This window comes from Eupeodes corollae, chromosome 1, assembly GCF_945859685.1.
Source record: "Eupeodes corollae chromosome 1, idEupCoro1.1, whole genome shotgun sequence".
NCBI lineage: Eukaryota > Metazoa > Arthropoda > Insecta > Diptera > Syrphidae > Eupeodes > Eupeodes corollae.
In genome coordinates, this window is record NC_079147.1 from 248,903,456 (window position 1) to 248,925,596 (window position 22,141).

At 34.2% G+C, this 22,141-nt stretch overlaps 1 protein-coding gene across 2 annotated transcripts; it reads left to right on the plus strand.

Annotated features, from left to right (window-relative positions):
- Positions 1–83: 83 nt before the first annotated feature.
- On the plus strand, positions 84–21,610 carry LOC129954169 (E3 ubiquitin-protein ligase SH3RF1). 2 transcript variants are annotated; one of them, XM_056067899.1, is made up of 6 exons: positions 84–594; positions 687–795; positions 6,547–8,740; positions 8,794–8,937; positions 9,005–9,295; positions 17,511–21,610. In XM_056067899.1, the coding sequence occupies exons 1-6, from the start codon at positions 481–483 to the stop codon at positions 17,683–17,685; spliced, it is 3,027 nt and encodes a 1,008-aa protein (XP_055923874.1). In that variant the 5' UTR covers positions 84–480; the 3' UTR covers positions 17,686–21,610. The 2 variants fall into 2 exon arrangements, with proteins under 2 accessions (XP_055923874.1, XP_055923875.1); XM_056067900.1 differs by having other exon boundaries at positions 17,514–21,610.
- Positions 21,611–22,141: the final 531 nt, after the last annotated feature.

A 22,141-nucleotide genomic window follows, 5' to 3' on the forward strand; every position in this document is an offset into this window, starting at 1 on the left:
ATCTCTATAATTGTGAACTGGGCTCACTGCTAAGACCCATTCAAAATGCGACAAATAAAAAAGTTTATACAATTGGTATTTTTTCCTTCTAATTCGATGCAAATTTTGTAATGGCTTCCTGTTCTGCCTCCACACTGTGAAAGAATTTATTAAATTTTCAACATTAAAAATGACCAAAAATCATATAAAAAATGTGACATTTTGTGCGTTAACATATCGCAAAGTGCATCAACATAAATAAAACCTAATTGCACAGTGAATTTCCAGTGAAATCATAAAATTACTCTGACCATATTTTCCAGTTTGTTGTTTTTTTTTTTCTTCACATCTTTACACCAACCAACCTAAACCTAACTTACTTGCATTCTTCTGCTTTTTGTTGTTTCCATGTGCACTTGTGCTTTTGTGCACTTAGTTTAGTTTTCTGCTAGTGGAATTCATAGAAATTAGTTTTTAAAAAATATTTTTGTTGTTAAAACTATGGATGAGCGAACACTAAATGATCTGCTTGAGTGTTCTGTTTGCCTGGAGCGCCTGGATACGTCCTCGAAGGTTCTGCCTTGTCAACATACCTTCTGTCGAAAATGCCTTGAGGTGGTTTAAATTTCAAAAGAAGACATACCTAGTTCTTCCTTTATTTTTCTTAACATTGCTACATGTTCGTTTTTTTTTTGTAATTTTTCTAGGTGATTGTCGCAAGTCGACAGGAACTCCGCTGTCCGGAATGTCGCGTGTTAGTCGATATAAAAATAGATGAGTTGCCACCCAATGTATTGCTTATGAGAATTTTGGAAGGTAAGACACTAAAATATTCTTTCTTCGTTTTGTTTTAAAAGATATTTACGTCATGTTGTGTTCGTATAATATAAAAATAATTCAGTAGGTTTTTGTTGACAGTCTATACAGGGACGGGAAAGTGGGATGGAATTTTGTATTTATGAGTGCAACACGTCCGTCCTACATAAAATTGCATCTATTCTTAGATTATTAATACCTACCTATAACTTTTGCTTTTAAAGCCATTTAGAATGAATATTTGTCCACTTTTGAAGTGGCATTGGGTTTCAATCAAAAGATTGTTTTTAGCGAAAGTAAATTCGTTTGCCTTCAGGTTTATTTTTATTAACATTAGGAGTTGTAATGACTTGATTATAATTTTGCTTCTTGCATATCGGATACCAGACTGGAGTTGACAGTTGACGAAATGTTTTTATACAACATGTGTTGTTATTTCTATTCCACTTTGTTTTTGGGCATATGGTAAGAGTGTCGTGCAAAATTGCTTACTCTACATTCCAGCCCCACGGGTAACTAAGAGTGTTGATCATTGGATACCATGCAGACTATTCTGTTGATTCAGTTTACGAGCAGGTTTGTTGCCCGTGCGTCGTTAGAAACCCCGACCCATAAGCTTTTCTTTAATACTAATATACAAAACCATTATTACAACAATTCAGAAATGTTCTTGCACTATTCAAAGCATTAGAATTTTCATTATTCACTCTTTTTGGCATTGTATTTTTGTGTATTAAAATTACATTTAAACTACACAACCCTAGCATCGAAAATTGATTCTCAAACTAAATAGAACCTTCTTTGGTATTCTCGCATTTCGTACTGCTTACCAGTCAACTAAAAAGTCAACCATGGCTTGCAGAGCGTTTGTCGTTTGTAAGTTGTTTTAAACGACGACATTATTTAATTTTAAAATAATTACATATATAATTTCATTTAATGAAAGGAGTAGTTCCTTAATTCTTAACGCGAAGTTGCGAAACGAAATTCGGGGATATGATCATCAATAGTTATTTGGTTCATGTAACTCAACCACTTGCGTATCTTCTAAGGTTTATTTCAGAATCTCATTGGGAATCGTTTGGTTATTAAACTGAATTTGATATAAGCACATATTTTAATAAATACCTGTGTTTAGTGGAATGTCGTAAAGCAATTTTGCTATGCTGCTGTTAATGTGGTTTTATTGGAATACAATCTTGTTACTAATATGAGAAACTCAGTATATCATGATCTGATGAGCTCAACAACTGTCATTTAGTGTGAAAAACTAAATAAAATTACTTGTACTATATTTCTACCTAAAGTTCATCTATATAGATTTAATTTTAGAATGAATTCAGTTAATCATAGTTCACTGAACAACATAATAAGAAGGTTTGATATTGGATCGATCCAGTTAAGTATTGAAGAACTTAATTCCGGACTGAAATCACTTCTAATTATGGTTCTGGACCATTCCTTCGGCAGTGTTAAAATATTGTTGTGATTCCATCTGTGCTCCTTTATTAAGGTTATTCAACAAGTCCCTCCAAGAAGGAATTTTTATTGATGAGTGGAAACTTTCTTACTTGGTCCCTATACACAAATCAGGTTCTAAAAATGATGAAGAAAATTATAGGGGTATTTGTAAACTCTCCGTAATTCCTACATTGTTTAAAAGCAATGTGAAAATAAAGCTTGATTTTCTTAGAAGTGAAAATTTATCAGAAGTACAGCATGGTTTTGTATCCGTTCGATCATCTGTTACCAATTTAACTTATTTCACTTCGTACGTCACTAATTCTATGGAACAAAAATTTCAAGTGGACGCAGTACAAACTGACTTAGTAAAGCTTTTGATTCTGTAAACCACCAAACGCTTATGAAAGAACTTGAGATGTTAAGATTGGAGATACATACTCAAAGGAAATTCAGTGTACATCAGGTGTTCCGCAAGGTAGCCACCTAGGTCCGCTCCTTTTTATAATGTTCGTTAACGATATTGTCTCGGTCTTTAATTATTGTGAATGCTTATTATATGCGGACGATCTGAAAAAGTTTTCAAAAGTTTCGAGTTGATTTGATTCTTTATCAAATTTATAATATTTTCACATCAATAGCCTTAAATTATATATTTAAAAGTGTAACACGATTTCTTTTTCCAGAAAAATCTTATGTTTTGTTACTCAACTTGAAACTGTGGATTTAGATAGGGTTTCAAGTATTATTCTTGATTCCCAACATTCCTTTAAAGGTCATTTCGATTATTTGGTTCCTAAGGCCAACTCGCTGTAAGGTTTCATAAAACGAAATGGAAAAGACTAAAGATCCTTTCGTGTTATTATCCTTGTATATATCTCTCGTCAGATCAATTTTGGAATATGCAGATGTTATTTCGAGTCCTATTTATATAGTTCATTCTGATCGGATTGAAAAGATTCAAAGACGATTTACAAAATATATATTTAAGAAAAGGGGTTACAACTTTAGTTCTAGTTATGAGGCTAGATGCCAATTACTTGGAATAAAGTCGTTACAATCAAGAAGCAAAAATTCATAGTGTAATGCTTATTAGAGACTTACTATGCTTCCATATTAAATGTCCATCTCTTCTTGCCTTGGTACCAATCTATGTTCCCGCTAGGTCTAAGAGAGCTAGAGTCTTCTTATTCCAAAGAATTCACATGACAAATTATGGTAGTATTGAAACTTTATCAAGATCTATATATTTATATTTAAGCTTATATCTGTAGCTGTAATATTGCTTGTAGATTAAATAAATAAATAATCTAGTAGTGTTTCGACATAAAAATAGACGATTGTTTGACATCCAAAGTGTGGAATGTAATGATGACATTTAAACCAACATTTTGTTCTTGATTAAAAAACTGTTTACCAAAGAAATAAATATTTTACTTTTCAAATGTATACTTCAATATGCAATTTCTGTAAAACTCAGCAAGGAGTAACCCATAAAGAACTTATTATACCTAGAGTCCAGGCTTAAATTTTATTATTTATTAATGTTAAAAACTGACTAATTAAAATCGAAAAGTGAAAGCGCACCCAATGAATCAGTCGTAGAACCACCTGACGTCATCTGGGCTGTTCATCTGCCACTCATATATATATTCATCGACAAGAAAAAAAGGGATAAATTGAGAGAGATCTGCTTAAAGAAATGTTGAGGGTGTTTCTAAAATCGAGTTATCATTAATTAATTAAATAGAAATAAAAATCCAGAAGTTTGTTTTAAATCTAAAAACTGAAAAGGTTTGAGATATACATCTTAAACTAGCTGGTTTACCCGTCTTCACCCGGAACTCTTGGTACTGCATGAACTTGTAGTACGTTAATTGAATAACCGTTTTCAGCATGACTAAACATCAAAGGTAGTGCAGTGCATCGTAAGACCGGTGTATTTCACTTACACGTTTTAGAGTGTTTTCTCGTGCTCGCAAAACGATATCCCTTTTTGTAAATTCTTGTCCAAAAATTAATACACCTACATCACCAACTTGAGTTGTATTATAACGAAATCTGTGTTCTATCTGTGACGCAAGGTCAGCTCTGATAATGACTTGAAAATGTTCTATATTTGATGGCATTCCTTCAAAAGCATTCTTGAAGCTGCACACGTAATGATTGTGAAAACAAATATTACAAGTCGTATAATAATTCTCTGTAAGAATTGGGGGAATCGAAATTCTCCGTTGTACTTCGCTGAAATATATTTGCAAACATTTCGGTTCGTCAGGGTTGTCTGGTTAAAGAGATCCAGCTAAATGATAGACTTGACCCTGAACTTTAAATGTGGGCATAAAGTCTCCCTGTCTGATTTCATTTGCACCGAATGAAGTCATTTGGGAAGCCGAATTGTGAACACGAATCAAATCAAGAAAATGTTTAGAATCTCGATGAGAATGATTCAAAATGGTTCCGATGGATCAGCAATTTCTACCAATAAAACTTTTCCTACTGAACAAAAGAGACCTGGTGGTTCTTTAGGCTATTTGAGAGCACGACAGTAATTGCACTTGGTATTCATATTTCCTATCGAAACGTCAGATCAGTGAGTCAGTGATATTTGGATTTTATATGTATAGCTAAAAAATTATTGACTAACATTATCGGAGTTTTTTTTGTGCCTAAAACCTGCTCCGTGATATCCTCTTTCATTTAAAAAAAACTCCATGACAATTGGATAAGAAGTTTCGAAGCCAAACTGTAACAAAGATTTCCTCTTTTGCTTGATTTCAGTTTTATATATAGATACACGAGTAATCCTGGAAATTTCGTAGTCGCGAGGGCTGAAGAACGCTCAAATGCTTTATAAAATACATAGAAATCAGTTCAACTTCAAAACAATCATACATCAGCCACAGTAAAATCATTTGACTCGAATTTCCATAGAACCTTTGTGATCTGCAAAATTTAGTTAAGATTTGAATTGGTGAGGGAGAGTTGATATTTAAAATTAGGGTTTCTCTTTAAAAACCCCTAAAGTGGCTTAGAATTTGAAGATTTTTTTTAATGAAAAAAAAAAAAAAATAGATTTCACAAATGTTGAGATTTTTTTTTCCGAAGGTTTCTTTTTCGTTCCTAGGCTGAAAAGAATGAAAAAAAGATAGAGATGTGCGCCCTCATCAATCAGATGAGCTGATACCCAAGAGAGAGATTTGAGGTCTACCTAGTTGTTGTAGGCATTCTGTTTTGTTTTCTTGAAATTATTCGGCCAATTTAAGGAACTCAACAGGTGTTGTCTGCGGCTTTGAGACAAAATTGTTGTGAATTTGTTTAAGTTTCGTAAAAATCAATTTAAAAAAATCTCAAATCAGTTATTGGATATATCAGATGCTCCACCGCAAAAGGCTGCTACGGCCTTGTCACTGATAAAGCTTAGGTTCCCGTCGATCACCGAAATCAAGCATCAGTGAGCGTGGTTAGTAGACAGATGGAGGACCGTCTCGAAACCTACCGCGTGCTGTTGTCATGTGTTCTTTCTGTCTGTTCTTCTTTCTCTTCTGTCCTTCTGTTTTGTATTAATGTCTTGTGTTGTTATCACCTTACAAAGTCTAGTCGCTCAAGGTGCTGTGTATTCTACCCTGTACATTTATGTGCTGAGTAGTGTGTAATCTAATGTAATGTAGATTTCTACTACAAATGGCAAACAAAACTTTCAAGGCATCGGTCTATAGATGCCATTTTTTACCAACATCAAATTCTGGATAAAAGTTATGACAATATTTTGTTGCAACTTGCTAAGACGAGACTAGTGGAAAGTCCCTTCAATACCTTGGTGTCCTTTGGCTTTGGAAGGGTTAACTGTCTTCATTTTCTTTCATTCACTATGGATTTTTGTCACTTGAAGAGATTGTTTTCCATTAAAATGGCATATTATTGTTACTACATTCAAGGAGAAAGGAGATTTTGGGCACAATTGTATTATTTCATCTTCTAGAAGGAAAGGGATGTTTTATATATATTTGACAAGATACTTAACTCCACATCCGTTTAGGAACCATTGGTAAAGATCGATACATGCTATTTTTATGAATTTTTTTTTTATTCTGAATATATGTAGTTCATGTTTAAATATCCCATAGGAGTATCATCAGGTCTTGGGATCATTTAATATATTAATATTATATTGTTTAAGCAGGCATTGTCAAAGATAAGGGTACATAATAATAATAATCCCTTTTAGATTCCAATTAAAATTATAAATTTTGTAAATCTAATTTTCCTTTGCCTTTCCTCTTATAAAAGGTATGAAAAATGCAGCAGCAAATCTGCATAACATAAATAAATCTCCTAAAATAATAAACACCCCAATGGTGCATCCTGATGGTGGGGGACATGTGGGTGGAGTTGGTGTTGGTGGTATGACTATAATGAGTGTTGCAGATCAACGTATACCAAATGTAAATGCGAATCAAAAAGATAAATTCATAAAATGTCCAGATCAAATGATTCAGTCCGCACCACCCACCCAACAACAACATCAACCAAAAACGAATAGCATCAATGACTTACACCAACAACAACAGCTACATCAATCATTTCCACCAAATCCACAGCAACACCATCAACAACAACAGCAACACAATTCACAATCCCAACAAAACCCATCAAATGCTAATAATGAACGAGGCTATGTACCACGTGTGTTTGCTCTGTATGATTTCCAGTCTAAAGAACCCAACGATTTGTCCTTCAAGAAAGGTGACGTAATTCTTCTTCGGAGGAAAGTCGATGCCAATTGGTTTGTTGGCGAACTAAATGGTCGCGAAGGAACATTCCCACTTAACTATGTTCAGGTAATAGTGCCATTGCCTGTGCCACAGTGTATAGCACTGTATGACTTCAAAATGGGACCAAACGAAGAAGAAGGTTGCCTCAATTTCAAGCGAGGCACAATGATTCATGTTCTTCGGCGAGTTGACCACAATTGGGCTGAGGGTCGCATCGGATCTTGCATTGGAATTTTCCCTATAGCCTTTGTGGAGATGAATGCTTTGGCTGAACAACTCCTCGATGGGAATCTTCAAATTCAAACTAATAACCACCAGCAGCAGCAGCAAATGTCCAATACAACGCCCCGAAATCTTCCTCCGATACCTTTTGAGTCTAGTGCAAATGATTCGACCAGCAGTTCATCTACAGTTACTACCACGAGTCCGAATTCGACTTGTAGCAGTAATTCTAGTTCGAATTCGATTCCTAGTAGTCCCGTTTCGAATCCTACATCGCCACAGAACAATCCAGCTGTCAAATATCGGGATTATAAGGAGAAAAGACATTCTTTGAATGCACTTACTTCGGGAGCAGGCCTCAGCATCATCCAATCCAATCGTCACTCAGCTGAAATACTGAGTGTTCCAGTTGCGTCGTCAGCAGTACAAGACGGAAGCTCTAATCAGATGCAAGGTGGTGGACCTACTGCCCAAAGTGCAAGCACGTCGACAAGAGGCCATAATGGTGGCGGATCAACGATGCGTGATCAATCGTCAGCACCTACACAAAGTCGGGTAAATGTCCTAAAAACTGGAGGTCAACAGAATGTTCCACCATCGCTTCCATGGGGCTATCTTGCGTTGTATCCATACAAACCGCGGAAAACTGACGAGCTCGAACTCAAGAAAGGCTGTGTATACATCGTTACAGAGCGATGCTTGGATGGGTGGTTCAAGGGCAAAAACTGGCAGGATATGTCGGGGGTGTTTCCGGGCAACTACGTAACTCCCTTGCGGAGTCGCGATCAACAGCAGTTAATGCATCAATGGAAATTTGTTCAGAATAGCCAACCAGCTTCTTCGCAAGTTCAAAGCCAAAACACAAATCAGACCACAAATAACGGCCCTGCACCGAATCCCATGAACATTTTAGAGAACATTAATATTCGACTATGTCAGATGTCAAGTGTTCCTCATCAACCGCCAGAGCTTCCACCACGCAGTGCTGGTGGGGGACCTTCAACTTCGTCATCTTCTTCTTCGGTATGGACAAAACCACTCGGCCATCATATGGAATCATTTTTCGGACGAAAGTCAGTAAATGGCCAACAACAAAACCAACAACAACAACATGCTGTGGCTTTAGCAGCGCAAACAGGTAAAAGACTAGCCAACAAAGACTCCAAGGAAAAGCACAGTGGACAAGAGAAAGACAAGCAGAAAGACCAACAACACACACCATCGTCATCTTCATCGGCTGTGAGTCTGATGAAGAGGCTGACCAACATCAAACGTTCCAAATCGCCAAGTTCGAATCATGTGACTAATAATCAAACAGTCAACACCTACTCCATGGATAATCCATCCTTTGAAGACAATGTAGCGACAACTAACCAAACTTCTGCAAATGCACATCAAGGAACAGCACAATTACCACCCCAACAGCCTAACACATCAAATGAGCGTGTAATGAATAGCAATGCAGCTTTGCATCCTGTTCACGTTAGGTAAGAATTAGATGTTTATATATTTCAAAATTTACTGACTTTATCTTGTATAGATCTGGGTCCTGTCCAAGCCAACTGCTGCAAAGTCTCCCCGTGGATTTGAATAATGGTAGCGGATATGTTAATAATGATGCAAACCAGTCGTCCTTCGGATCACAGAGGCTTAAAGGCAACAAAGAACGACCACAGTTGCAAGGGTGAGTTAAGATGATGAATTATTTGATTGATCTTAAGATACATTTTATTTTTATTATGTTTTTGAAGTCTTCGGCAACATGTGGATGGTACATTTCGACTGGCAGCACCAGGTGGCGGCACATCTTTACTTATAAGCACTTCATCCAACAACCCAACGAGTAATATACTTTTGAACAAGTGTCAGCAATCAGTGTCCTCATCCGCCGCACAAATGCCTGTAGTAATTCATCATAGGAAATCGCAAAGTCTGGATGCCAATACCATTTCAACCCAAATGAGCAACAATTCACCAGGAGGTGGGGGCGGAGGTGGGAATGGAAGTGGAGCTGGGAAAGGATCTTCACACATCCGAGAAAGGTAATTTTTTTTAACGGGTCCAGTCGAATGTCACCATAAAACCAGAATGGTTATGGTGTTGTTTGGATTGGTAAGCTGTTGAAAAATCCAAGTTTTCTAATTCCCCTCACCACTGCGGGCGCCGCCGTCTTGAAAAAAATGCTCAATTTTTGGACTTTTTCCTGTGTTTTCAAAATATCTTCTAAAGTATTGGTTTGAGAAAAACAAAATCATCAGCTTTTTTAAACTAGATTAAATTACCTACAAAACACCAAAACGAAATTTGTAGCTCTTGTAGTTCCCGAGATAGAGCTCTTTGAATTTTTAGAATTTTTCTCAAAAATGTGAAAAGTACAGATTTTTATTCGGTTTCGGCTTGATAGCAAGTAAATGGTAAATCCTACACCAATGTTTGATATAATAGCATTTGTAATAAGGTAGAATTTTTTTTTACCAATGTATTATTAAAAAACAAGTATGTAGTTTCAAATTCTATTAATATACAGCTGTGTTCAAAATAATAGGAGTGCTTTTACAAAATTTGCTCAAGTGTTTTTTTACCATGTGTATACTGGTAATTAGCCCATTTCTCTACTGGTAAGTATAACGGGACATTAAAGATGGTAAAACAATGAACTGGTTTGCAATTCATAACCGTTTACATTTGTAGCCAGAGATCAAATGATCTTTACTCTCAATCAGGTTATTCAAAATAATAGGAGTGAGTTATATTGTACGTAAAAAAAAAAAACAAAAACTTAAAAAAAATAAACAGTAAGTAACTAAATTAAAATAGAAATATTAAATAGTTGAAATATCGAATATCTAAACACGTTTGGTTATTTAGTGGGCCGAGGAAAGCACTGCACCGACGAAAAACGGGAACTCATAAAAAAGTTGCGAAATGAAGGAAAAACTTATAAGGATATAAAGTTGATGTTGGGGTGCTCTGACCAAATGATCGCCAATGCTGTAAAATATGAAAAAAAGTCGAAACCCGGGGACGAAAACAAAAATCGAGTGAAAATGACGATCGTCGTATTGTTCGCTACAGCCGAAAGGATCCTTTTGCGTCCTCTAAGATGATCCAGGAAGATCTAGGACCGGCAGTAAGTAGCGTAACAATAAGAAGGCCATTGTTGGAACACAATCTTTCCGCTCGCAGTCCACGAAAAGTGCCGATGCTTACAAAAAAACATGTAGCCGCTCGTTTGAAATTTGCAAGAAGCCGTGCTAATTGGCCTGCAGAGAAAAAAAAGAGAAACATTTTGTGGACTGACGAAACCAAAATTGTTTTATTCGGTGGAACTGGCTCTAGGCAATACGTCCGACGTCCAGAAAATTCCGAGTTCAAGCCTCGGTACACCATTAAAACGGTAAAGTATGGAGGTGCTAAAGTGATGGCATGGGGCAGTTTCTCATGTGCTGGTGTTGGCCCCATACATCAAATCATTGGCACGATGGACCAGCGCGTTTGTGTGGATATAATGTCCAGTGTGATGCTGCCTTATGGGAGTTGGAATATGCCGGTTAAATGGGTATTTCAACAAGACAACGACCCGAAACACACCAGTAAGTCTGCCAAGGAATGGTTTCGGGTCAATGGGGTTGAGGTCATGGACTGGCCAGCTCAGTCGCCTGACCTCAATCCCATAGAAAATGTATGGGCAGATGTGAAAAAGGGTGTTTCTCGACGAAGGCCCTTGAATTCAAGGCAGTTGTGGGACGCAGTCTAGGAAACATGGAACCAAATTCCACTTGAGCGTTGTCAGGCACTTGTGAACTCTATGATACGTAGATGTGCAGCAATTATAAAAAAACAAAGGATTTTCCACAAAATACTGACAAAAAATTATAATATTGAACATTTTTTTTTTATTTTTTTATACTTTATTTTGTTTACTCCTATTATTTTGAACAATTCGTTTTGGCTTTATTTTGATAAAATTCATGTTTTTACTACCTTATTTGTTTTAAACAAAGTAGTCTTTAAGCATAATAATACAAGACTGGATTACCTATTTTGTACAAAAGAAAAAATAAATTTAAAAAAATTATACAACTTTTGAGTTACGATTTAATCTGAAAAGAACAGGCACTCCTATTTTTTTGAACACAACTGTATATTATGCAACGTTCATGTAAAAAGTGTTTGCTGAACCAACATTTTATACATTTATTCGTTTTGAAGTGCCCGCACCATTTTCCTCATTGTTTCGGGTCCCATTGTGGACAGAGTAACATTCAACTACTTCCAATTCCATGTCTTCACACTCTAGTTCTTCATCAACCATCTCAATTGGTGCTGGAGCGTCTCCCTCTTCAGTCTAAAGCGACTGGCATCGCGATATTAAAGATGCAGCAAAGCTCTCTCAGTGGATTTCTAAACACCCCAAACTTGAGGTGATAATGTCAATAGATTCAGGAATTGTGGGAGGTGATGAAGTTAATTGCCATATGTCTGAACAGATTGGTAGAGATGTGATTTCTAAAATTATGGGGAAGGATTTTGAAAGCATCTTTTAGAGCTATAGTTGATAACTATGTTCAATACTTCAAGATATACGGTCAAGATATAGCTGTCATTTTTGATGGTTACCTGATGATGACAGAAAGAGTCCCAAAAATTGTGAACGACTTCGACGGGGGCCCATTCTTCTCCCGATGTAATGTTTCATTCTGAAACAGTGTTACAAAGTACACAAGAAAAGCTCCTTGGAAATGAAAGCAATAAGAAACGATTCATTGAACTGAGTTTTTAACGCTTCAGAATTTCAGAAAGTAGTAAGCCTTTAGCAAGCGTCACACTACGATCAGAGGCTCATCATAAGTGCATGTGTTAGTTGTTATTAAAAAATAACACAATTATAGCCTAACACGCACAAAATACAAAACAAAATTAACATTTAACTATTACAGAACAAAAAATAAAATGAGAACGTTCATGATAGTGGAGCACTGGTTCGAAACAATGATTTTAATACCACCTTATTTAAATTTAAATCTATCGATGAACAGTTTAACCATAGTTAGTTCTTTAGAAGTCAATATGTATAAATGTACCCAAGATAGCAAATAAGGTGCATTAATTTCACCATTAATGAGTTGATGAAAAAATACTAAGTCATTATAAACACGCCTTTGATGGAAAGATTGCATTTGAAGAAGTAGAATACGATGTTCATAGGCAAATCATAAGGATCATCCCAAGGAAGACCCTTTAGGGCAAAGTGAATGAAATTATGTTGAATTGATTCGATACGTTTTCTATGAATTTCGTAATAGGGAGTCCATACCTGCGAAGCATATTTAAAATGAGGTCGAACAAAATTATACAAAGAAAGAGTAACATAGGGATCATTGAACTCCTTTGCTCAGTGTTTTAAAAAACCAAGAATAGAACTTGCTTTTTGCTTGCTTATTAACAATAAAATTAATGTGATGTGTAAATTCTAAGTTGGAACAGAAATGAACACCTAAATCTTTAAATGTGGAGACGCAACAGATTTTTTGCTGTGATATACAGTAGTCAAATACGTTACTGTATTGCGGACGCAACTAGACTGCCTCCTAGACCTAGAATGCAAAAAGAAGATTGGTTAAAAGAAAGAAGAAAAAAAACAATGTGAACATTCCTTGAGAGGGAAATTCAAAACATACTTACGCGGTTGTGAGGAAATCCCTAGATGAGAAGAAAAATGGTGGAAAACCAAGAGCCTTAAGTTTAAATAAAATAATTCCGTGGCTAAGTTGGTCAAAAGCTTTAAAAAAGTCAGTGTATACACAGTCAACTTCATAGCCTTATTCTAAAGCGTTGAACATATGTTTGAGAATGTGTAGAAATTAGTAACGGTTGATCTTTTTTTTCACAAAAAAAATGCTACACTTTCACAAACAACTTGTTCAAACAATTTAGGAATGCAAGAAAGCTTTGTAATGGTTCTGTAGTTTGTTATATCCGCCTTGTTACCTTTCTTGAAAATTGGTGTTAGAAATGACTTCTTCCATATGCTGGGAAATTTACCTGTTTTTAGGGAAAGTTTAAATGAGAACGTAAGGGGTTCAACAAACGCATTACTACACTTTTTTAGTACTATCAAGGGAGTACCATCGGGACCCGCTGAACAGTCATCATTCAACGGAGATAAAAGATCAAGGACCGTACTCTGTAGCACAGGTATGTGGCTACATCTAGTTTGCGAAAAGGAGTGAAGATTATGAAAATATACTTCATCATCTTCTTCAGGGCTATTAACAAATGGCTCACGGAAATTTGTCGCGAAAGCGTTACAGATATCAACAGTTTTAACTAATGAAAGGTTCTTGTAAGTGAAGTTAACTGGGAAGCCATCTGATTTTTTCTTTGATGATCAAATCAAAATTCCAAAATTGTTTAGGATTCTCTTTCAAATAGGTGCCCATATCAGTAACATAACAAGCATATACAAAATTAGAAAGAGACTTAAATTGGTTAAAGAGTTCAACATAAAAAGAGAAGTTAATTGTAGACGGAGTTTTGAGATACGTTTTCCATGCCTTATTTCTTTTGTTACGCAGTAAACGCAATTCTTTCGTGTACCAAGGATGGCTAAAGTTTTTATTTCTTGATTTCTTTATGGGTACATTTTTTTTTCAAAACAATAATTAAGATCTTATAAAAAGTTGAAACTGCTTCGTCAATGTTAGAAAATGCTAATGTATCAGCAATTCCAGAAATGGTTAAATCTTCAGACTACTGCTGGAAATTGGCTCTTCTGAAATCAAAAGTTTATAAGCAAAGGAAATTCAAGCAAGCCAGGAAGGCCTGCAACACCCATATTCGACTGACCAAATTTTTATATGACCAAAAATTACGGCAAAAAATACTGCAATGTCCCAAAGGCAGTTAAAATTTTTGGTCATTTGTAAAAAATATGAGGAATTATTCCTCTTCTTCGGTTCCTACGCTCGTTGTGAATGACACTCCATTTGTTAGCTCTTTAGAAAAAGCAAATCTCTTTGCTAGGCAGTTCGCCGCCAATTCAACGCTGCCAGTGAGTGTTATGACTCCGCCTGTACTTGATCGAGTTAATGATTCTATGGGGCAAATCTTTTTTCGCATTCTTACTGTAGCAAGAGTCCTAAAAGATCTTAACATACATAAATCTGCTGGTCCGGATGGTATCCCCGCTATTGTTCTGAAGAGGCATTTGTCCAGCCTATTCCCAAAAAAGGCGAATCTTCCTCACCGTCTAATTATCGACCGATTGTACTTACGCCCCTTCTTTCCTAGGTCATGGAAACGCTGATTAATTGTCAGCTCAAGAAGTATCTTGAAGAACGGAAGCTTCTTAATGACCGAGAGTATGGCTTTAGTAGCAATAGGTCCACTGGTGATCTCATGGTTTATCTCACCGAACAGTGGAACAAATCTTTACATAGTTTTGGGAAAGTAAGATTATTGCACTAGATATTTCAAAAGCATTTGATAGGGTTTGGTATCAGGCTCTCTTATCGAAAATGCGTGCTTTCGGTTTGCATGAATCCCTCCTTCATTGGATTAGTAATTACCTTTCGAATCGTTTGATACAAGTTGTATTGGATGGATTCAAGTCTGAAAACCACAAAATAAATGCTGGTGTGCCCCAGGACCCTGTTCTATCTCCAACACTCTTTCTCATTTTTATTAATGATCTCCTGTCTCCAACATCTAATCCAATACATTGTTTCGCTCACGATAGTACTCTTAGCTTTTCATATTCGTTTGCAGATTCACACCCCTCTTCTTCGGATGTGGAACTGCAACGACAAAATATGATAAGCTCATTAAATTCCCACTTAAACAGCATTGTACAATGGGGAATAAGAAACCGCGTGGAATTTAATGCTTCGAAAACGCAATGCTGTCTTGTATCGTTAAAGCGAAATATACCCCCCTGCCATTATCCATAAATGGCACTTGCATCGAGGAAACTGAGCATCTCGATATTCTTGGTATGTGTATCACCAACCACCTTTTGTGGAACGATCCCTTTCGCGATGTCGCCAAAAATGCCGCAAGATGTTTGGGTTTTCTAAGGCGATGCAAGAAGTTTTTCTCCCCCTCTGATCTGGCTGTTATTTACAAGACTTATATACGTCCAAAGCTTGAATATAACTCCCATATCTGGGCTGGTGCTCCTGCAACTTACTTAAGTATAGTATTGAACGTAGAGCATTTAGATTGATTGGTGGTATTACCATCATAAGATCATTTACGTCACTTGAGCATCGTCGAAATGTTTCTTGTCTCACCCTGTCTTACCGTTATTTTAATGGTTTATGCTCTAGAGAAATAGCCAGCTGCATTCCTCCCCTTAAACAGTTCAACCGTAATACTCGCGCTTCTAGGAATGCTCATCAATATACCCTCGAGCCCATCTTCGGTCGTACTGTCAAGTACAGAGATTCGTTCTTTAGCCGTACTATGCGAATGTGGAATGCCTTGCCACACTCTGTCTTTCACAGCTATTGCAATATTCAGGAATTCAAAACCAATGCGCACCGACATCTCCTTTCAACCCCTCTCTCCCTTTCCTAGTGCTCACACTGTGTCTACATAATAAGGGTAATATATCCCCTTGAGTGTGCGCTTCTTATATAAAAAAAAGGAATGTGAAGAAGAAGAAGAGGCTTCAAGGCAGGATTCGTCTTCGGATAGGATCCAGTCAATGTGTGGTAAATTAAAATCACCTAGAAGTTAAGAAAACGGCTTTATAGCTAATATCTGAGTGCACCAGACAGTCGAAAATGCTAACCTCAAGATTAGCCGCGTTTTATTATCACCGTGATCTGATCCGGATCAGATCATGATAATAAAACAGCATTAGATCATCATATTTTTTATTATTCAAATTCGTTCTTTCAAAAGTGACATTTCGAAGCAAAAAAAATATAAACAAATACCCAAAATGGAAGCTGCTGTGGTTGATCGAAGTATTCAATTCCAAGAATTTCGAGAGAAAATCATACAAAATTCTTAAAAGTGTTACATACAACCCACCGTCATTTCAAAACTACTCTCTTAATTGAGATGGTTCAGACGGTTTTTAGTTCTAATTTATGCCACCTAAGTGTTTCTTACAACCATTTTCAATTAAAAGAATGATTTCAAAAAATTCCCATGTAAAATTATTTTCAACATTTTTTTCTGCTGCAGCTTTCTCGATTTTATTTATGTTTTTTGACATTTAAAGCAGGGTTGCCCATAGAACATTTTGCTCAATGATTTTTTTGTTCCTTTTTTTTTGGGCAAAATATTACCCATAAATTATGTCAAATATATATTTTTTTTGGACTTAATTATTTGAATTTCACCAATTAATTAGGTTTGTTAAAATATCTAATTATTTCATGGATTATATACCAAATTAATAAATATAAAGCTTCTCGCTTTTTATTTAAAAAAATATTTTATTTCAGTCAAATTAAAATGTTTATATGGCAATACAGGTTTTATTTAATTTGTTTGCAATGATACCAACATTTACATGTGAAATCACAATGATAGAGCGCTCCTTGTTGTGAAAAAAAGAATTAAATTTTGGATCTCAAATTGAGATCCAAACACAAAGCTGGATCTTGTGTTGTTGTTGTAATGCATGTAAATCCAAGATCCGGATCAGATCATGGTGATAATAAAACGCGGCTACTGTGAACACTGCCATTTCTGTTGCTCCCAAAGAAAAAAAAAATAAAAACTACAAAAATATTTAAAATAAATATATCTCGAGAGTCTATACGATAACCAGTTTGGTCTTAAACTTTAGCTGTTCACCTCTACTACAAATGTTATTAACATTGTCGTAGGATTTACCATTTACTTGCTATCAAGTTAAAACCGACTAAAATTCTGTACTTTTCACACTTTTGAGAAAAATTCTCAAAATTAAAAGAGTTCTATCTCGGGAATTATTAGAGCTAGTCTCGAATTGTAGATAATTTAATTTAGTTTAAAAAAGCTAATGATTGAGTTTTTCTCAAACCAATACTTTAGATGATATTTTGAAAACACAGGAAAAAGTCAGTGCAGTTTTTTCAAGATGGCGGTGGTTGGGGGAATTAGAAAACTTGGATGTTTCAAGGGCTTAACAACCCAAACAACATATCAAAAACTCGAAACTACCGTAATTAATGTAACCATTTATTACAATTTGACTGGACTTATAACTCTCTCTAGGGTTTGGATTTGAATGTTTTCTTTGTTTGTTTTTTGTAGCAGGTTCCGATGTATCGTATCTTATCCACCCAATAGTGAGCTTGAGCTAGAACTGAATGTTGGGGACATTGTGTACGTGCATAGGAAACAAAAAAACGGTTGGTACAAAGGAACTCATTCTCGAACGAATAAATCGGGACTATTTCCGGCTTCTTTTGTGGAGCCCGATATATAAATAAGTTAAATTCTTGCATTTCTTTTATTATTATTATTTTTTTTTTATTTCATTCAGTTTTTTTTTTTTTTCATATTAATAATGCTTTAAATTGTTACATACGGTTTTAAATATTTATCCCATCTTTCATAGACAAAAACAAAATTGTTATATACATGGATACTCTTTTAAAAATTTCATACACCCCTCTCACTTTTTAAAACAAACAATTTACAAAGTGAAATATCCTCTGACAAATTTCACAAAATGGATTTTTATTAGAACGTTCATACATAAAGTATTTGTATGAATCAAATAGCGGCCTAAATTTTTATTTAATCACCTGGGTTTTTTATCATATCTTGGGTTTTCACACTTGCTCTTGACATGAACTATCAGAGTTTTAAGTGTAACGTAAATTAAAGTGACAACCTAAGCAAAGTGCTGGCCACTTATTTCGTCATGTTGATCGAATCAATGACTTGAATTGTATTGTAGAATGCATAATTTGTCAACAAGAAACCTAAATAAAACAAAAGGCCGTTCTTCTGAAATTTATTATAAACCCATTGCAAAATTACATATTTACATTTACACATTTTTTAGAATTTACTTAACAAACATACAGAACAATATTATTTCAATTAACTTAATTATGACCTTAACATGCCATTTTAAAATCTTTCCTTCAATACTCTTTACAAATTGATTTGAATTATTTTAATTCGTAACAAGTAAAGCACTCAAAAACAATTGTTTTAAAGTTGTTTTTCGACGTACATTTGTATTTCTAACCAACCAAACCAAAGCATTTAGAAAACATTGCCTTATCAATAACAATTTAAACAAACTGCCCCACGAACTACATACATATTTATTTTATTTTCTAAATCCCTTTTGTTATAATTTTGTATCTTGAAAAACAAAAATTAAAAAAAAAAACAGAATCTCTATTGACATAGTGATTAAAAAAAAAAACAAACAAAACAAAACTTTATTGCAATATTCTTTAAAAGAATCTTTTTGAATATTTTTTTTTATTTTTATTTTAATTTTAAGCAAAAAAAGAAAATAATATCTATGAAAGAAGAGAAAATAAACCATAAATAACCAATATTTTGTTATTAGTTAGTAAATTAATAAAACAAAAAAAATAAATATTATTATCTCGTTTTGTAGTTAGTTAAAAGACCATAAAATTTAAAAGAAAAACAAATGCTTTTGAAATGCCATTTAAACGATAATATTATGTAAAATGAAAAAATACAGTAGATTAAAACGATGAAATCCAAAATAACGAAAACGAGTTGAAGCTGTTAGGAATTTTTGATTTGTTGAACATTTTAGATAGTGAAATGGTACAGTGGAATATTCTTAAAGTTAGTTCTCTTTTTCACAGATCAGAGAGCTTAAGCATTTTCTTCAGTAAATGCTTTTTGATTAAAATCAAAAACACATGTTTGTAAATTGAATAAACAAATCTCCTCTATTGATTCACGATGATTCTTTTTACACTCTTAACCACTTTCCCCAGGTTTCTGAAAACCGCAAAGAATATTTAAAAATTCAAATACAGTGCGGTTCACATGGTTAGCCGCACTATTTTTTTCCTCAATAAATTGTAGTTTTTCTGTTTGTTTTTCTTATGAACTACCAAACAATGCATTTATTTGAAAGGTTATTAAATTCTCTTGGAAAAAAACCCAAATTCAAAAATAGTGAGAGACACCTAACGGTTATTTTGATCTCTTTCTTCCCACAAGTTCAAAAAAAACTCAAATAAATCGGTTCACTTTGTTAGACGCACCTGTTGAAAGTTTGAAAAAAAGAAGTTGATCGATTTCTTAAATTTTTGTTTGCGTTTTTATTATTATTATATTATTTTTTACAGTTTCAGTACTTTGTACAACCTCCACAACTTGAAATGACATCAAAAATTCAACTTTTAAGAGATTCATAAACTTTTTTAAATAATTTAATGAAATCTTAGACCAGCCATCTTTTATCGCGGCAATAAGCTCTTCACAGCTTTCATACTGTTTGCCTCCATCATAAATTTGACGGGTCAGCCATCCCTAAACGTTTTCTATAATTTTTAGATCAGGTGAGTATGGTGGCCACGGCAAAAATTCCACATTTTCACTAGCGAAAAATGCTTTTACTACGTGCGCGGTGTGGATCGGAGCATTGTCTTGTTGTAAGATCCACTGGATTGGTCCAAAAAGCTCTCTTATTGCTGGAAAAGCTGTTTCCAAAAGAGCTTTGTAAGAAACTCCTGCCATTTTGTGAGAGACAAAAACCAGCTCATAGACGCCGTAGTATGAAATGGCCTCCAATACCATTACTTCTCCTTTCTTGGAATGATTTCGATTCAAAAAGCATTCGTCTTTGCGGATGTCATGGAAATAAAAATTATACCCATCAGGACCATCTAGGTTGAACTTTTTCTCATTAGAAAACACCACATTTCTCCAATTTAAAACGTTCCTAATCTGAGTATCCCATGTCATGTGAAGACGCGCGAATTCTTACCGAAGTTCCTTTCTTGCAGAGTTTAGTGGTGGTTTTTTTTAGCTTTTTGAATTTCAAGTGTGGAGCACTTAAAATAGTTCGACGAACCGTGGATTTGCTGGCACTTACCCCCGCTAATTGTCTGATTTTCATTGTGGAGTGTGCTGAATTTGAGGCAATTCTTATTATTTTTCGCTTCTCGTTCGGTGTTAAGGCTGTCTTTGTCCTTCCTTTATTATTTTTTCCGTAGGTTGCAGGGTTTGATAAAAAAAATTCGAACTGCTTTATCACTTCGTCCTATTTTACTGGCAATTTTCCGCATATAATACCCTTCTGAGTGGTAGGCCTCAATTTTTGCTTTTTCCGACACCGTCAACATTTTTTATTTACCCATTTTCACTTAAAACACTCGGAAAAACTTTTAAAACCTACACTCATTAACCAAATTTAATTTGCATTACCCAGCATTAAGAAAAAAGCTGATTAAATTCGTGCGTCTAACCAAGTGAACCGATTTATTTGAGCTTTTTTTGAACTTGTGGGAAGAAGAGATCAAAATAACCGTTAGGTGTCTCTCACTATTCTTGAATTTGGTTTTTTTCCAAGAGAATTTAATAACCTTTCAAATAAATGCATTGTTTGGTAGTTCATGAGAAAAACAACAATTTATTGAAGAAAAAAATAGTGGGGCTAACCATGTGAACTGTATCTAAAGTTGTGCAAGTTCTTTCAAACAAAACTTGAGTTTTATTTTAATAAAGTTCAAGAAATAATAGTTGGAAGTATGTACAACACAAATTCACTTCAATATTTGAATGAATTTTTGAATTTGAGCTGATGATTAGAAACCGGTGTAACAAAACTCTTTTGACCCGGAATACTAACATTATGAGGATTCTTCTAAAATCACAACCTTACAAAAATTACTTTTTATTTGTATGTGCCCCCATCTGTAATTTTTTTAAAAAATAGGTCATATATTTTATTTAAGGCTGTTAAAACGCTAGTGGAGCATCACATGTTATCCATCTAGGTTCTAAAGGGTTAAGAAGGAGGAGGAGGGTTTAATGGAGATTTTGGAAAGACTTCAAGTTACTTTAACCAAAATCTGTGAGCGATAAAATATTTTGAGAATTTTGTGAGTGATACAAAATTTTGTTTTTCAAAACGAAGAACTTGAGTGTCCCTGAGTTTATTTCTATCGGCGCAATTAAATAATTGCAACATGTGTTGATTTTATTTTATATTGACTGAATATTTAATTTATTATTTTCTTTTATTTTTTGTTGAAGCTAAAATTGAATTTTGAATATCATCCCAAAACAAGAATCTACTGTATAAATAATGAAATGTTTTTATAAATTTGGAATATTTTAGATTTAAATAAACAAAACAAAAAAAAACATAAAATAACATAGTAAAAAAAAAACAAAAATTGACAACATGTGATCTTTTTATATTATATATAAATATATTTACAAAATATTTGCCTAATTAATACAAACAAAAAAAATCTATGGTTTTCTTTTTTTTATATTAATTTAAATATTATTTACAACGACTTTTATTTTTTTCAATATTTAAAATTAAAAGAAAAAGAAAAACATAAATACACTTTTTTTAATTAATAAGGTTTTATACTTAAATATTTTTTACTTTATAACAATAAATTAAGTTTTTTTAAAAATAAAAGTTGATTACTAATAAGAATAGGAATAAAACAAAACAAAACTAATAAAGACTTAAAGCACAAATTTGAAAAAAAAAAATAAAAGAAAAATTATTCTGAATTGTTTATAAATACATGAAATTACAAAAAAAAAGCAAATAAAATACAATTTAAATTACTATTCAAATGTGTTCACAATAAATTGAGAATGAGAAAAAAATAACTATTCGACTAAACATAAACATTTAATGTTTTTTTTTAAATATTTATTTTTTTTCTATAAAAAAAAAACCAATA

Coding starts and splice junctions, on each gene's coding strand:
- LOC129954169 (XM_056067899.1), top strand. CDS start 481: ATGGATGAGCGAACACTAAATGATCTGCTTGAGTGTTCTGTTTGCCTG. Junction 595..686: donor TCTGTCGAAAATGCCTTGAG/GTGGTTTAAATT, acceptor TAATTTTTCTAG/GTGATTGTCGCAAGTCGACA. Junction 8,741..8,793: donor TTGCATCCTGTTCACGTTAG/GTAAGAATTAGA, acceptor TATCTTGTATAG/ATCTGGGTCCTGTCCAAGCC.